Source organism: Homalodisca vitripennis, chromosome 2 (genome assembly GCF_021130785.1).
Source record: "Homalodisca vitripennis isolate AUS2020 chromosome 2, UT_GWSS_2.1, whole genome shotgun sequence".
NCBI lineage: Eukaryota > Metazoa > Arthropoda > Insecta > Hemiptera > Cicadellidae > Homalodisca > Homalodisca vitripennis.
The window spans coordinates 87,342,460-87,360,922 of NC_060208.1; the positions used below are offsets into that span (position 1 = coordinate 87,342,460).

The following is an 18,463-nucleotide window of genomic DNA, read 5'->3' on the forward strand; positions in this document are numbered from 1 at the left end:
CTTACTAATTACTTACTAATTTTTTTTATTATTTTGTCCAAAAAATATAAATTATGTTTTGTTTGGCCAGTTTTGAGTTTGGTGGTTATCTTAGATTTGCTATCTTGTATTTAAGGTGATAATAGGCAAATACGAATAGGATCGTGGGACATTTAATTTTGAATTGGTTGTTAATTCAGAGTTCAATAGTGAAACCCATTTTTGATACGTTAGGCGGTAAACATATAGTTACGATGAATGTAACTTTAAAATTTGTAATTTTACTATCCCGAGGTGAGTTATTATACCAAGTAGCATCTAAAAAATATAAATTGCACCATCAAATTCAGATTTTAAATGTTTAAATGAAATACGGAAACTATGAATGTGTAAAATACGCAATGTTTTAACTAATGAGTATTTTGTAACTAATTTAAATGAATTGTAATTATAAACATATAAAAAGTATTAAATTTTTATTTATGTAGATGGTAATAAGTATTTTATGGCAAATTTCAAGCCGCTTTATCGTTTTAACAATTTTTCAAAGGGATAATGCGTATTTGAAACTAAGAACTATTTTGTTAAACTGTTGCGGCCAAGTAAAACAGCGGATTATGATTGTACTCTTAGGAAAGTAACATTTTAATAATCCAGTAACTTTTGGAAGCTGTTGACTTTATTCGAGGTAAAAATGTAATCAGAAATGACAAATAAAATTGTAATGAATACGTTAAAGCATAAATTTTCACCACTACGAGTTACATAGTAAATAATAAGGGTTCTATTATTTTATTTCGTTATTTGCTAATACATTAAAACTGCAAGTTTTATGTTTAAGAAAAAACGAGGTATAATAACTCAACTCTGGATGGTAAAACTATTACATATGAAACTTTCTTAATAACTTGATAACTGATTGAGATGCATAAATACGGGATTTACCATCGAACACGGCATAAAAACAAATTAAAATTATAAGTCACACTAAACCATTGTGTCTGAAATATTAAACACATCCAAGATGGCGCATCAAAGATGTCCACCGTAAAAAAACCGGCGAAAAAAAAGGTAACCTAAAAGTATGTATGGAAGTAAAATGTTAGTATGGTTACATACTAACAATTAACGAGTAATGTCAGTGAGTATTGATATTTTTCGTATACGAGCTTTATACTTTATGGACACACTGTATAGAACAATCATTCATAAGTTGATTGTGGCCTTAATCACGAGGAGCGTTACTATATAGGTCTATACAGAGTGTAAAACACTCTCTACACAAACTTCCACAAACTGTTCCATGGACCAATAGGAGCTGAAAACCAAATGCAAAAAATGGTCTACATTTTTTTTACCTTCTGTCTGTGTTTTCAGTTTTTATTTCAGAAACAAGTAGAGTAAAAAATCCTACATTTGGTACAATTAGTTTAGTTTCAAACTTAAATCAATAGATTAATATTAATTATAATATCCCGTTTCAAGATGGATGGCAGAAATTGTTATAGCTTAATTAAAGCCTTATAAAATTATAAAAAAAATTGAAGAGTAATTCTGACTCCTAAACCAAAAATATGGTAAGAAATAATGTAGATGTAAGATTTAACAGTTGTAATGCACGACAAAATTTAATTAATGACTTGTTTACTGCGTCGTTATTCATGTTCCTTATTTTTATAGGTCAGAGAAACAAGGATAACTTAACTATGGCACAAAACACAATATACACCTTTTGACATATTTTGTTTTTATTGTACCAACAAGGCAAATTCCAACATGGGCGACGGAAATACACATATCATTCACTCGAACCAGATCTATTTATTTATTTCAACGGTTCCACCATTTTTACAAAAGTAACTCAACAAATCAAGTACTTAGCAATCAAGGTGACAAATCATAATCAATATACACAGTCTTATGTAAGCTCTAACTTGAACAACATAGGCAATAACAGAGTGATATACTATAAATATAAATAACAAAAACAACAATAAATAACAAGGAATAATAACAATACAGTAACAGCAACGATAAATAAATAGTTGACCAATGCTATAACATTAATAAAATTTAGAAACTCAACAATATACTATCAATAATTAATACAATCAGATTTGCTAATACGTACGGATAGCGTACAGAATTGCTTGCGAACCCGAAGTAGGGAGTGCTAGTTAATAATAATAGGAAAAGTGTTACGAGTACAACAATAAATAATGTTAAATCGTTCTGCTCAGAACAAAAGCTAAGCGTCTTATTCGCAGAAAAATCTGAGTTCTATAAGACTCTTTCAAGTTACCGCCTGTCTTGGAAAACTTCTATGGTGTTGGTAGTTCTTTGGGTACTAGAGAACAGAGCTGGTATCGGGGAACTTCATTGCAGTCGATGTGACTATTGAACATTTTGTAACGAAAAATTAGGTCATAAAGTGTTTTCCGAGCAGCCACTAAGAGCAGGCGAGGTAACACTCCAGGTCTACCACATTCATGTATTGGCCAATTTTCACTCCAATCAATCTGAAGAATTTCCTCTGCACTTGATCAAGAGAAGAAGGACAGTGAGCCAAATGGTCTTATATTGAAGCATTGGGCGTACCAGGGGTACATAAAGTTCTCAAAGATGTTATAAAAAGAGCCTGACGGGGTATACGTATTATGAGCTCCATATTTTTAAGAGCCTGGTGGCAGCAATTTGCAATTTGGTCACCGAAATCAAGGTTCACTGTCAAAGAAACCCCACGATCTCTGATTTTATGCACTATTTTAAGAAGTCTCCTCTGAAGGATGTACTGAAGCTGTGAGCATAACGGATAACCATATTCTTGACAGGATTTAAATCAACATCATTGACTTCGATTCTTTCAAGAACATTCTGTAACACAAGCAGATTTTTCACATAGGAAACCTCTCTGTAAACCTTGACATCGTCCGCAAACAATAAAACATTTTCATCAAAATATTGCTGGGTATCGTCCATGTATAAACGAAATAAAGGTAGACCCATGTGGGACCCCTGAGGGTCACCAAACGATGCCAAAATAGAACAAGAGAGATCATAACAAAACTTTACTTGCAGAGAACGTCCAGGTAGATAGCTACCGAACCACTGCAGAAGGAAGCCAGAAACACGATAAGCCTCAAGCTTTTATATGATAATGTTATGTCTGATCCCGTCAAAAGCCTTAAAAATTTAAGATACACAGCGTGTTGGACGGGTTCAATTGTTAAGAGTACTAAGGACAGCTTGAAATATTCATATGAAATCAAATAAATTAATGTCAAGTATATTATTCGTTTTTCAATGAATACTTTATTAACGTAACGCCAATAAATACGAAAACAAACAATACTGTTGGATGTAACTTTATGTTACTGCTGGCCTTGACCTAGTCACTCAGGTGACCCCAGACAGTAGCAGCATTCCCACCGGAAGTCAGCTGATGCCATCTACTACAGCCTAATTGCATGGAACAGTGTGGCCTTGTAGAGGCTGAGCTAACCTGAACAGATGAGACTGTATAATTGAATATTTATCACATCTACTCTGTACTTGAAGATATTAATAAAACTGTGATGTATGTACGATACATACATCTTCACATATGTTTCTTTCTATCTTCTTTCGTACATAATCATAGAAAAATGTTTTCTATTTTCTGAACAAACTTGATGCAGTAAAAAGTTTTGATTGTTTAGTGAAAATCAATATTCAAACAATCATTCTATTCAATAAAAACATCTTTGATTACATATAAAATTTCCATTATATCGTCAGACAAAAATAGGGATACATAGGAAGAATTCATGCAAAATATCACAACAAAATAAAAAATTTGCATCGCTATAAATACCGCTTAAAATGAAGGAACTAAAATGTCATCATTGAAAATATTGACATAAAATTTTAGTGAACGAAAATAATTATTGAAACTTTAGTTGTTTCACTCACTGTAAATGATTTAGTTTGATTTTAAACAATTAACAATAAAAATAAATATGATTTTAAGTTTTTTACATATTTTCTCTCTGCTTATGAAAAGTGGGGGACAGTATTGTTATAGTTCAACAAAATTTGTTGTTTTATTTGGTTATAAAGCAGAATATGGCTGGGAAAGTATTGCTAACATGCAATAGACCTTTTTGGACAAAGAAGTTTTGTGGACTATTGATTTTGAGGAATAAAAATGATTTGTTTTACCAATAAAATCAGTTGTTTAAAAATTATTGTTTTATGATCCCACCAAAGTAAAGGTTTCAATAGGGTTTGAGGTTTGTGTACATTTACGACTGGGTGAGATAACCGCGGTTAGTTTTAAATATATGTCATGTGTGATTATTAACACCATTTATCAAATCTCCATTTTCATATTTTCATTTTTTGCTTCTTTATTTAATACCCAAAAATTTGTAGAAATAGTTTTTCTACAGACTTTGTAATTTTTAATTATAAAAATTAGTAGATGCCTAAAAATATAGCAACACATTCTATTAAGAAAAAATTCTGTAAAGAAGTACGTACTATTTATAGATTTAAACATAATAAGAACAATGTTGTCTTTTTATTTGACAAGTCGGACTAGCGTTTAAATGATTCTAAAACGATTTTTTGTAATTTTAATATGTAAACTTTAGCAATTAGCAGAACTAATTTTAACAAACCAACCCAAGGCAAATAAATCAAGATCACCTAGAAAACTGTTTTGACTGGAAAAGTGGTTTTGTAAGAAAGAAAGCTCAGAATTGTAATTAATCTAAAGTTTATTCGATAATTTATTTGAAAGAATAGCACAAACGGCATAGTTATATAAATTCTTATTACTACGTTAAGAGAAAATTAATATCGGTGTTGCACTATTTATTTAATTAAAATCTCTAAAGCTGACTGTATAGTCTACCACAAAAAATTGGTTCCTGTTGATATTGCAAAGCAATTCATTTACATTTTTCTTTTAAATCAAGTCTTTAGATTTATACAACATACACAAAAACAGTTTTCCTTCGTTAAAAACAGTAAACTAATAGTTGATATAGTTCAGTACCTTGAACAGTTAGTTTTATATTTTACTGAATGGTATGATTAGATAATTGCCACAAACAACACGGCTTGTTTGTGGACAAATCAATCTCGCTCGTCCTCCATTCACCGTTCCAAAGGAGATTAGGTTGATCAAGCGTTTTCGTGATCAAAACTGGTCGGTGTACATGAATCTTTTGGTTTTTGGGAACAGTCGTATGTGTTTGTGTATCGACTATTTTAAAATGTGATGTGAATCAAATTTTTATCCTTCTTTTCACATTTTAACAGGACAATAATTCATACTAAAGTACACTTTTTGTGTTTTAACTCAAAACTAATTAACGAAATATAATATAAGTACTCTTACGTGATACGAATCACGCATCCCAAAGACCTTTAAAAATTTTAAGTAATATAATCTAATCCAAAGTTTGTCATCGATGAGGTGTAAAGTGCTCCAAGTACTGTCCGCCATATTATAATGGTTTTTAAACATTTTGTGGAAACATACTCGAACAAGGAAGTTGACTACTTATGGAGCTTTTCGTATAAATCAGTATTAATTTTCTAATCTTGCTTACCCCTTGTACATCCTTGGAAATACTTGTTGAGATATATATTTAAATGTGCATCATAAAGTTGCTCCAAGGATGTTATAGGCTTTTCCGTCATGAGGATATAGACTCATTGTTATCATAACCTGTTCTTCAATGTTCTGTCGCAATAGAGATATGCAGGGTTGCACATGAGACCATAAAACTTTGTTGTCAAGTGGAATTGATTTCATGGCAGATGACTCAACATTTTCTTTCAAGTCGTCAAAGATAGATTCTATTATTTTACCTGTTGAATATTTGAAAGGATGCAACCACGAAGGTGGAAAAAGCACGAAAACTCTATTTTTGTGTATTCAAATGTAAATTTGATCAAGCAATACCTCTAAAATTGTTTTCAAAATATCATTCATAGTAATAGATAGATAGATAACCACTGTTTAAATGAACCGACACTTATTCAATTTGCCTATTATCAATAGTATTTTGTAATTAAATTTATAGCCCATTGTTTTCTTTAAAATCGATAGAGGAATTTCGCCCAAGAGAGAAATTGATCGTCAACCGCGCTAGTTTCGTGAAGGTCGATATGGGTTAAAACATTAAAACAATAATGTTTACTAATATTTTTTAGCACGAAATCCATAAAAGAGACCGTCATACACATAAATAATAGTTATATCATCATCAGAAAAATACAGAAAAAGAGCTGAAGATGTTACTTTTGGCCAAATATTCGATTTGTACAAGATTAACTCACGATGATTTATTTTTTGTATGACGACTAATGTTAAGTATGAAAAGGTAAAAAATATGATTATAAAGCTTTACAGTTTAACCTTGTTGAATAATTCCCATTTCGATCCTCAGCGCAGCTGATGGAGTATTTATTCTTTAGAGGACACCCCTTTATCGATCTCAAGAAACACCAAGTTGTGTACTTCTACAACATTTTAGATTTGTGTGTGTGCTCTACTCATGGACTATAAAGCCGATATAGAACACGTACTTCTGTAGAGAGGTCTCCCGGTGATTTCCTCACATATCCTTGGTCAATACCGTGATCGTGACAGGATTGAGGATATATCGTCCTTCCTTCTGCAATAATGCTGAGCTGACCGTCCTTCCTTCAGTGGGCAACAATCATTCTACCGTGTCCTTAATTATTTTGGATCACATAAGTTTCATAGTAATATACAGGTGTATAGAAATTAATGATCCAACTTAATCAGATGGTTTGTTGGTTCAAAATGTACAAGAAATATCATGTATGGTTATTTCTTGTTAAATGTCTGGTTATCTATTTCGATCTCTGTGTGAAAATGAATTATGCATAATCTAGTGACCCAACGTGTCTTATTTAATTTTCACACAATAGTCACTATTACTAAAATCTACGAAAAAATAGCAGAAAGATAACATACGCGGTTTATAAATGGTGGCCATTTTCAACTTCAAGTTAAAATTTAATGATAACATACATTACAGCTCAAATTGTCAACGGAGATAAAATATAACTCTATAAAGGACAAATAGTTTTATTACTTTTTGTTTGGATTGACGACAGTTTCATGTTTCTGATTAGTAGATTCAAATATAAATAGATTTATATAAGATTAAAATTATATAGATCCACCTATTGTTGAAACAGATATTCCCACAGAATAATGGAATAAAGACATATTAGGTATCATACTAATATAAATAATGATTAATCGTTGTTTTTATTTGTTCTTATTGTAAGGAACAGTCATTTTTATTTTAAATGGAATGTATTATGATAAAGTAGATTTCTCCATAAAATCATAATTTACTAAAGTATGTAGTTTTGAGTGACTTTAGAAATGAGTTTACATAGCTAAGTTTAATAAGTATTGAGTAATAATAGAAAGTATTTGTCGGAATATTTATTAACATATATTACACACAAGTGCACATTAAGTGCTGACCTCAACAAGTGTTTATAAAATTGTACACGGTTAAGAAAGAGCAACATTTTCTTAATAACTTGTTTCAGTCGCCCAAAGTTTAAAATAAATTAGATTAATTTGTTTGCATTTTAAATTATTATATGGCAAATTGTTTATTTAGCCAAACATTTTCTTTAATATTTTTGGATAACGCTGAACTTAATTACTTTTCGTTAAATATTAGGTCAAAACCCCACGAAGACGAACAAATTAAACTCTCACCATTCACACAAATAAACTCACAAACACATATGGTGATTTCTCTACAACATGCTCACTAGCCACGAAAAACATGTTTATATTTTAGGAAAACCACCTGAGTGTCCTAAGGTACCAACTATTTATTACTCAGCTTCATTATTCCGAGTCGCGGCCGTGTACGGGTGACTGGACACTTGTCCATACTATGTGTGTTTACTCATTTAATAGAATATTATCACTGACTTTGTCTTGTAGAGCATTGATATAATTAAATCATAATTTAATAGATGATCCAAAGACTGTTATATTTGAATATTACAATGAGTTTATTTTTGGTTTTATAAGGAATTCTAATCTAGATATAGAGTAGTACTGTCGCTCTAAGTTACACCATAGCCAGTTTCAAAATCACCTTAATTAATCTTTTATCTTCAAAAAAACTCATTTTTATGTTTACCTTTCATACTACATTTGGAATTTTATAACTTTGTGATTAGTATCACGCCTAGCACTACTTATTTCGTATATTATCTTTTAAAGATTATGCTGAGACAAAGATAAAGTGAAACTATGAATTTATAAAGTGGTAACTGAAATAGCCATTACAATTTTTTAATATACAACATATCACGAATAAAGGTAGATACGTTTGTATATAACGCTAAATAGACCGATGAAACAAAATTTGTAACGCTAAAAATTAAAATTTAGAGGTATGTAACAAAAAACCATTTCAACTTTTACATTGTTCTTTAAATGGGTAGCCTTTAAACAGAAGAATCTTTACTTTTTACAATACCACAAAATGAGTGTGTAAAGCCATTCAGAGGAAGACGAAACCTTGAATAATAAAATAATTCACACAGTAGGTGTGTTTAATAAATAACAATCTCATACGTTACTTATATAAAAAGTATTTCGTTCAGTTTATTATACCTCATTTATGCGTATTTATAAAATAGCTTAATCCAGAGCTACGACTCACTGGTATTAACAAGTTCCGGTGGCTGCGATATCTTCAATAATGCTTAAATGGCGTCTAAAAACATACTTATAAAGCTTTTCTTCTACTTCGGAGAAGTGTGTACGTAACCTTAAGTAATATCTACTTATACTAAAAAACACTCACCTAAAATGTTACAAAAAATCTTTATGAATGGCTTTATTTGTATTTTATTCAATTGATTCAGTGATTATAGTTATGATTCAGGCACTTGTATGGTTGAATTGCCAGTTCTTGAGGTGAGAACAATAACACATATTATTGCTCTATACCAGGAATCGTGGTAGCCACTGCAAATAAACTGACAAGAACAAGAGTAATAGAGTTGTATTTATTTATTAGAAGCCTCTTTCCTGGAATCATAATAACATGTTCTAAAATGACAATACGAGGAAGTGCGGAGGAGCTGCGGTGTTGGATGGCGCGGAGGAATCATCGCGTAGGTGACCTTGGCTGCGCAGTGTTTCAGATATAAGGTGCGTCGCTGCATCGCTACAAGTCAGACACAGACACACAGGCACCATGAGATCCTTCGCTGTCATCGTCGTCGTTCTCGTCGCTGTCACTCTCAGCCAGGTACGGCTTAACCCATTATTCAATCAAAGCTAAACACTCACTTACGCTTTTTACAAAAAGTCTGTATACTAATTGACGGAATACTGCAACTTTTTTAGTAGCGCAAAAAATATAAGTATTTCGTATTTGGTCAAAAATTGAGCTTTGATAGGTAAAACAGAAATTAGAGTACAAACAAAGACATTATTAAATTAACGTTTTAAAAAATCGAAACAAGCTACTATTTATTGTTTTGAATATACTGTCTCTAATACTGTGAATTGTTGAATTGTTAATTTTAGTATTTGAGGAGTCTTCACAATATAATATTCTTCATAGTTTCATTGATTCAAAAGTTACACGATACCATATATTACAAAGCCACATTGAAGGAAGTGTGCCTAAGAAAAGACGTATTCTAGGTCTAAAGTATGTCTGTATGTGTATATTTTCTTGAAAAAAAATTTTCAAAAATTGTATCTTTGTAAGGATATTTTTCTTATTAGCTAAACAAGTCTTTTTTAAATTGGTTTGAAACTTTGTCTATTTTTAAACATTGGTATTGCACACACAAACTGCATGAATAACAAAATATTGCAAATTAAATTAAATAAACTTAAATAGCATTAACTGAGTGAGTCTTTTTACAAGATTAGCCTATATCATTTGAGGAACAAAAAAATCTATATTTTCAAATTTGCTTTATTTTTTGTCTTGTGGTAGTATCTTTTATTCGTATTATTTCTAATATCAGTTTTAAATTGATCTTTATCTAATAAATCATACTGATTCAACTTTATTACAACGCTATTGTTTATTATGATGTCTCAAACCACATCTTAAAATGTATCAGCTTAATTAAGGGAAGTTTTACTTGAAAGGTATTAAATTAGCTTAAGTGACTTAAAATTCGTGTTGAAATCTCTTATAGTAAGTACATATTTGATGCTTTAAAAGATATATAATTTCTTATTGAAGTAAATTTGATCTAAAAGTATCTTATATTGATACATTAATTTAAATTATAACAAATCATTACTTGATTTTTAATATTTCATCCATCTTAACGTAACAAAAAACTAACCATGGCACTTGCAGAATTTCTGGTTTTAGTTAGTAATATAAAAATACAGATATTATTAAATATTCTATATTAATTTCTAAATTAGATTTAATTTTTTAATTTCGTTCTAAAAAGATGAAACTTCTAATGTTGTAATATATTGCAGGCTGATCTTGACAGGCAAAAATCTATTGAGACCTTGAAAAAATGCAAAGCAGAAACAGGAGCTTCAGAAGGTAAGTTTTCAAATATAACAGATTAATACTCCAAAATCTCGAGTCTGTTTTATAAGAATACAAATAAAATCTCTTCATCATAGTGAAGTGCAGAAATAGTTGTTAGTAATGAAAAATATCTTTAAAGTGAATCATTGGTAAATTCTAGTATGATGTAGAACATACACAATAATGAATTTTATCAAATCCAGTAACAGAAAAAGAGTCACAAAATTAAATTAACACTCCATCTCTTTGAAAGATAAAAAAAATAGTATTACACTCATTATTGTTATATGATTTGTACTTTTCTTAAAATGTTCATGCTAACATTAAAATTATATTGGAAACTGATGGATAGGTGGATATCAAGTTAATGCTATATATCTTCAGTAATGCTTGAACGGCAATTTGGACGCCAACCTCGAAATTCATTTTGGGTAAACTACAGTTATCAATTAATTGAAAAAGTGTATCAAGTTATAAGGAGTCTGACTTTTTCACTACATCTCACTTAGTGAAGTATAGATACAGTAATTGCCTTTAATGTTATCACTCTATTTTTAAAGTTAATTTACCAAAATCTCCTAAAACTGAGCTACTTATTTTCAAACATTTTAACTTTACTGCCATATTTATTGGAAGGTAATGTTCTTTCTTGTAAATTTTCTTACTTTTGCGGAAATTTGAAGTTCAACAAAAACTACATAACTTATAAAATGTCTATTTTACACATAACGTTGCTATGGTGGAAACACGGTTTATTCAATGCAATTGCTGTCTTCAGCTCCATTTCGCATTCCGTTTAGTGCGGGTCTGAATTCTGACACTGTCAAAATCTCCAGATTCCATGCCGTCAAGGCTGACAGTGTAAGCTTTCAGACGCTGCACTAGTTGCGGAAGGTAAAAGGGGCTATAGTCTACAAGTAGACTAAGTGTACTATTCATACATTTTCAAAGGTGTTAAAAATTATGATAACTGTTTATTGTATATAACTGTGCAGTTTTAATGTGGACTTGTGATAGTGGAACTATATAAGTTTCATAGTCAGGTTAGGTATATACAAAATTTAAATAATAACTGATGAATAAATATATTCTATATTATTAAAAGATATACAAAAATACATCCGACTATAGGGCTCTCTAACACGGACTCTCAAAGTTTCACCTTAATATTATCAGAGTATTTTGTTTATACAGTAATTGATTGGAGTCGATTGCACGAGAGTAGTAAACAAGAAATTATTACTTTGTTTATTATCCATTCGTAACAAATAAGGTATAATAATTTTGGAATTTTTACAAACTATCTTTTGTCTCTTGTCTGTTTTGTCTTTCCGGCTTAATTAATAAATTATACAAAGATTCCTAAGATTATAAAACAATAAAATATTGAAGAAGGTTTATGACAAACTCGTTAGTATTAAATTTTTGGAACCCCATAAACTACCATGTTTTTACTTCAATATTTTAAGTATAAAACATCAGTTTGGATTTAGATTTTATTCATGGTATTAAGTAATATTGCTCACTATCAATATAATGTGCTGTTATAAACTTGTAAATATGTCAACTTGGCCAATTAATCTTGTGCTGACAGCAAATAATCCACATTTCTGTTTAGATAGCTGTTTAAATTAACGTGTCACCTCTACTTGGAGGAAACGAGACGAAAATACTTTAATAGAGTGCAAGTATTGGTTACGGCCCGTTTATTAAAAAAAAATGTTCGATGGTATACTGTAAAATATCAACAAAGTATATACGCATATGAATGTAATATATATGATAAATTTAAAAATTTTAGGCAATTATATGTTTAGTGTGTCTGGCCTGCTCCGTACATTAATGGCATTACCAAAATAAAAGTAATACAATACAGATAAATGAGATATAACCCAGACACAACGTTAAAAAATAATTAAACTAAATAAGTATATAAAATACAATAAGTTACTTTAAAATATGGATTGTTTAACTTCTTGTACTATAAACATTGAGAGATTGAGAAGACTTGTAATTTAAATTATTTAATTTAATAATGGCATAAACCATGTTTTAATTATAAAAATACGTCAATCACTTGCCTTAATCCATAATATTATAAATTTAATATGCTTATTTACCAATTTACTAATTTTTCATAGAGCTTAGTTGGGCTACAGCCTAAAATGGCTACATTAAATGCCTACAATTCCTTGTAGAGTGATCAAGAAAATGCTTTAATGTTTTGTCTCTCTTCGGAAAAAGACTTTTTTATTGGGCTGTAAAAATATAATCCAGTGAAAATGTACCCATATAAAATTATATCAGATTACTTTTGTAATTTTTAACAGAACTCAGCAATACAATGTAAGTTAATTTAAAAACACAATATTCTTCAAACACTTGTAAATTTTGAACTTATATAAGACAACAATATGTCTACATGTTATGCCAAATTTCTTTTACAGATCCAGAACATACATTTGATACACAAACAGTTCCTGAGTCAAAGGAAGGCAAGGTAAGCAAACAAAATTCTAAATAGTATAATAACAAATGTAAAAAGTCAATGGAATTAAAAAAAAACATTAATTTTGTAGCTTTAATAAATTTGGGTGGCACGATTTGTTTCAATACAAAATTAAAAAAAAATATATAAAGTTTATAACAATTTAAAAGTTTATTGTTATACAGTTGCATATTTACAGTTTGAAAAAATTGACAATTTTTGAACTGAACATTTTCGATGAGCTATTTTAACTGTGACAACCTTGATACCAATCAATGACATGGATTGAAATTAGTATAATATTTATACACATAATTAGGTTGTATTATTTTACAATCATTTTTATGTGTATAATAACTATGCCATGTAATTTAAAAAATTATCATAAACCTAACCCAATCCTTCAATAGCGAAGATAGAGTTTTGAATTTGTGTAACGAAAAAAAATTAAAGAAATCAAAGAACGATTCGTGGATTGAACACAAACCACTATCTATTTGTTTTGCATTTTTGGGAAATTTTTATTTCACCGATACATTAATATTATTGTTAAACATTGTATTGGTGACACCTAAAAGAAATTAATATAATATTTTAAAAACGTGAATGAACCAGTTAAAATTTACGTGCAATCGTAAAATAGAGCAAATGAATATAAAAAAATGCAAGGCACTAATAATAATATAATATGAATAATAGTAATATTGCTATTGTTTTGTTTACAAAAAATATTAGTCATACATTTTGAACATGGTGTATGTATTTTAATTATAGTAATCACATTATTAGTTCTGTAATTAAGTTTTGAGAAACTCAAACCTTTGTTTCACCTTTCGAGACTATTTATGATGATATAATTTTCATAAACTATGTTTGTTTTAGTGTATGTTGGCTTGCGTACTCCGTGAGAAGAAGCTGGTGAGTAATACAACAGTATTGATTTCGTTGACCTAACCGCAACCATAAAAGTTAACAAAAGCTTATAAAATCCAAAAGACTGAAAAGGCTTAAAAAGTTTTGAAGAAGGGGTAAAAGTTTGTGCTGATAGTTCGGTATGTTGTAAGAAAATTTATATTTTAATACCTTAAAACAATTGTAGAGAATAAAAATGAATTCACTGATGTTAATTGTGAAAACGTAAAACTGTGCTATTGGTAACAGAACGAAACATAGTATTGTATTTTATTACGGGAAAAGTGTAACCGAAATTGATTTATCATCTTCAACGTCATGATAAAAGCACTATAAAACTTATGGTGAAAGTTTACAACTCTTTTACTAGAGTTTCAAGACAAATCGACCTGCTGCAATCGATACTATGATACCATTACTTAATAAAATCTTTTATTACTTTACAAACAAGCACTCAGGCGCGAGTGATGCAGTATTTTTTGGGGAAAAAATCATCCATTTGTAAATTTATCAAATCCCATGTAAGACTCGTGAGGTTTGATAGTTTAGATTTGATTGATTAAATATACCGATTCTAAAATACAGTTATAAATTGTGACCATCAATTACCGATCCTTATTTCAGCACATAACATTATCATATGTCAATGTTTAAATAGCCCACTGCTCGCTAAATATTGAAACTGAACTAAACATAACGACATTTGAGAGATAATCGTGTAGCCTATTGTAATATGTAAGTAGTAAACGGCTGTCTAAAACAATCAAAACAGTTAGTCATTATCAGTTTCTGAATTGATTCGTGCACTCCAGCAGTAATTTATGCAATAAATAAATAATATATTTCGATTGTATCTGCTAAAAATGTTATTATTATACGACCACCCGCCGAATAATCGTCCTCAGATTTTTTCAGTTTGACAATTTACTCTTCTTTGTAAGTTAATTCTCTTTGATAGTCATATCATAGTTCACATTGGAAAATCTATCTCTACGGTTATTATTTTGAATTCTGTATTGTATTCATGATATGACAAACATGTTCATTACATTCTACGATTTAGGCCTAATTGTCTTCGGCAACGAGACTTATTTTTAAATTTATCAAACAGTTTTACTCTAGAAATTTGTATTAAAAAACCATGTCCTCATAACTCAACTTTTTTGAGAACTACTCTACATTTATATATTTCCAACAGACATAGACCCAATATATAGGGTTTCATGACACTTATTATATAAAACAAGAAATAAACAACGAAACACAAAATAATATAACATTTAAAAAAACATAAAAATAAACTTTGAATAGATATAACTAACAATGATAAAAGCATTAATAATTATAACAAGAAGTAAAAAACTAAAAACAAGCTACAACTAGTTTATCTGACTGCTTGAAGATCCACTCGACACATGAAATCTAGAAGTCCGGTCAATAAGGATGAAGTTAATCGTTATCCACGATAGTTTTGGTGAAAGTCGAAATGGAGGGTACCAAAGGGGTTACAAGCATGAGATGGTAATTTCTCCCTCAGTTTATATTTTTCTTACACAGTTTTCAAACACACGAAAAACCATCAAACAGTAAATAAATGTTCAATCAACGTTGTATAACGTGATGTAATATTATTAATATGACTAAAGGTCAGTTTCATTGTATCAGATTAGGAAATATATAATTTGAGAAAGCATTTATTCTTTCATATTTATTACCCATTTGTCCTACTATTCAACCTTTAAAAAAAATAGCTTATCTGAGGGTAAATTTTCTTGGGAAAAATTCTAGAAATTGTGGTTACAGGAGGCTCTCGTCCTCCTGAATAATGCGTTGGGCGAGAGGAACAGGAGATGAAGTGCATCTTGGTTAGCAATCCTCTAGAACCATAAAAAATACACAGTTATATAATATGTGATATTACAGGTTAAAAACATCTAACTACAATAGAGTATAGTGTTTTTCGACCATGAAGTTTCTTAAATAATTCTCTATGTTTGCACACAGTTGAAGGACGGCAAAGTGAGTGGCCCGGCTGTCAGCAATTACTTCGAGAAAACTTACTCCGATAATCCGGAGAAGCTGGAGTTGGCTGCCCGTGCTGTCGGAATATGCAGTACCAAGGGTCAGTAGTGCACCGATATTTAGTACATCGTTTGCCATTCATAATGATTTAATTCACAAATTGCTTGACATCTCCATAGAGATGCTGTTACTTTTAACGACGGAGATCAAGGTATCTATAAGTACATATGGGATAAATGGTAAGCCATAGAACTTCACATTTTAAGGTGGTGTATTACATTTTGGATTTTGAAGCTATATGATATTTTAAATTATAGCCCTTTGGGTAACATCTTTGAATATAAAAATTAGACAGTTTTTTATCACTCCAGACGAAATTAAAAACATTTAGAGTATGAAGGAGAAAAATGTTAAATTTGAATAGCATGTACATACGTGAGTTATAACTTCAGGGAGTTAACACGTTTTTATTCATGTATAACTTAAAGAAATTTTATATTTACAACTATATTTTTGGTGTAATTTAAGAAAATGGCATGTTTAAAATACTTTTCGTTGTTAAGTTACTGTTAACAAAATTATAAAACCATGCCACTCCTGAAGCTATAACTCAGGTGTGTACACACTATAAAAAATTAACATTTTATCTTCAACAGTTACTATACGGGTCTGATTACAAAATCACCCACATTACTAATTAAAATGTCAGTATCGTAATGGGTGGGGCATGTGATAAAAAATGTTTCATCTTTTTATGTATTCTAAGAAGATATGTTAAGGAGCTATTATTTGAAATTTATTTTTTGCATCATCTACACGAGTGGTTTTGAACCGAATGACATTTAAAACATGACCGCCTTTATCTACAGCCTGCGTACTCAGCGAGTGCTTTCTGGGTAGACGTTCGTAACATGTGCCTCTAAATAATTGATATTAATTTTCGACAAATACTTTATCCACTGCTACTGGGTGCTATGCAATGCTATCCCTACATTCACTAGGGAAAGTAATTTTTAAACAACAAACAATTGTTTGTTTACTATCCAAACATATATTATCATAATAATTTGTGTTCAAACTATAAAAGAGAAACTTGTTGGAAAAGTTAGTGTATTTTAATAAAATGGAGCACTAAAAATCACGACGAATCAAAGTCGTCCCAGTACATATCATTGCCAGTTTTACGTGTATGCAAAAATAATGATCCATCTCAACATGTAGGAACAACTGACGGTCAGTGGCGATATGGCAACACCGCCTCATCGGGCTATTTTGGTGAGGGCTGCTCTAGTTCACTTGGCTCATTACAACTCAGTTATGATGGGAGCTCAAATGAAATAATTGTTTTGAATCGACAGGAAATGCAATAAACTATTGACATTAAATGTTGTACAGATGCTAAAGCACTATTATTTTTTGCAGAGGTCAAGGGATTGGACGAGTGTGAAATGGCTTACGCTTACTTCAAGTGCGGCAAAGAGGTTTGTTAGCTTCGTTATAGCAATATTAATAAGAACAAACTCATTTGATTTAATTTGTTTGCAGAGCAAACCTTAAAATACCTTAAATTTCTCACTACAGTTTCCTCCACAAGTCCACTTCATAATTTTGGTTTGATACACTTTAGAGTGCATATACAATTAGTTAATATTGTTTGTTTTCTGTATTTTATATACGAAAATATAAAACGTATAAGGACATGTATCAGTTATTTTCAAGACCATGTCCAGTAGAAAATGTTCAACAAATTTTAACCAATAGTAACCAAACTATTACTATTATAGATACCAGAAATTTCAAAGAAATTGACTAATGTAAATTACTTGCAAATCCCACATTCAATTCAAATTGTTTCTAAGACTAGTTTTATTTTTGAATTTCTAGGAACTTCATTAGTTAACGTTCAAAACTTAACATATACAATATTAAAAACACTTTCCCCTGAGTTTATTTTAGCCTGTTTACTTACATTTATGAAAATATGAATTCATCAAATTGAAACTTTAATTAATCAAACGTTAAACACAAATTTAAAAAGGAAATTTTTGTTTCAGAACGGTCTCAAGCTGTGATAGCCATCAACCACCCTGCTGGCCAGTACAACCAAAGTTCTGTAATTCATCAACCTCTACTTAAAAACGTTCAAATAAATCAATTTACAAATTACTTGTTTTATTTTATTTCTTGGAGGTAAGCGTAAATAATAATGGTAATATATTTAAGTTGGTACTCCATTAAAAAAAATCCCAATGTGATGTATAAGCGTCCATGTTGAGAGAAAGTGATACAGCCTTTAACTAAAAATAATGAATAATGGTAAACTTATTGTATGGAGATATTGTGCAAATTACACGCAGTAAAGTTACTAGACATTTGATCTAAAATTATGAAAACGGAAAAGGATAATTGGTTTTTAAGAATTTATATTTGAAGGTTATTCCTATTTAAGCTTAGTGATAAGAAATCAATGTAT

At 30.1% G+C, this 18,463-nt stretch overlaps 1 protein-coding gene across 1 annotated transcript; it reads left to right on the forward strand.

Moving 5' to 3' along the window:
* The first annotated feature begins 9,170 nt into the window (after window positions 1–9,170).
* LOC124354328 (general odorant-binding protein 19d-like) lies at window positions 9,171–18,156 on the forward strand. The gene is made up of 7 exons (XM_046804693.1): window positions 9,171–9,302; window positions 10,511–10,580; window positions 13,016–13,068; window positions 13,939–13,974; window positions 15,973–16,090; window positions 17,413–17,471; window positions 18,045–18,156. Exons 1-7 carry the CDS (start codon window positions 9,249–9,251, stop codon window positions 18,060–18,062), a joined length of 408 nt encoding a protein of 135 aa, XP_046660649.1. The 5' UTR covers window positions 9,171–9,248; the 3' UTR covers window positions 18,063–18,156.
* The last annotated feature ends 307 nt before the right edge of the window (window positions 18,157–18,463 follow it).

What these genes read in the sequence shown, in the direction of transcription:
- LOC124354328 (XM_046804693.1), top strand. Translation starts at nt 9,249, where the DNA reads ATGAGATCCTTCGCTGTCATCGTCGTCGTTCTCGTCGCTGTCACTCTC. An exon ending in CTGAGTCAAAGGAAGGCAAG is followed by an intron (nt 13,069 to 13,938) that starts GTAAGCAAACAA and finishes TGTTTGTTTTAG; the next exon opens with TGTATGTTGGCTTGCGTACT. An exon ending in CGGAATATGCAGTACCAAGG is followed by an intron (nt 16,091 to 17,412) that starts GTCAGTAGTGCA and finishes TATTTTTTGCAG; the next exon opens with AGGTCAAGGGATTGGACGAG.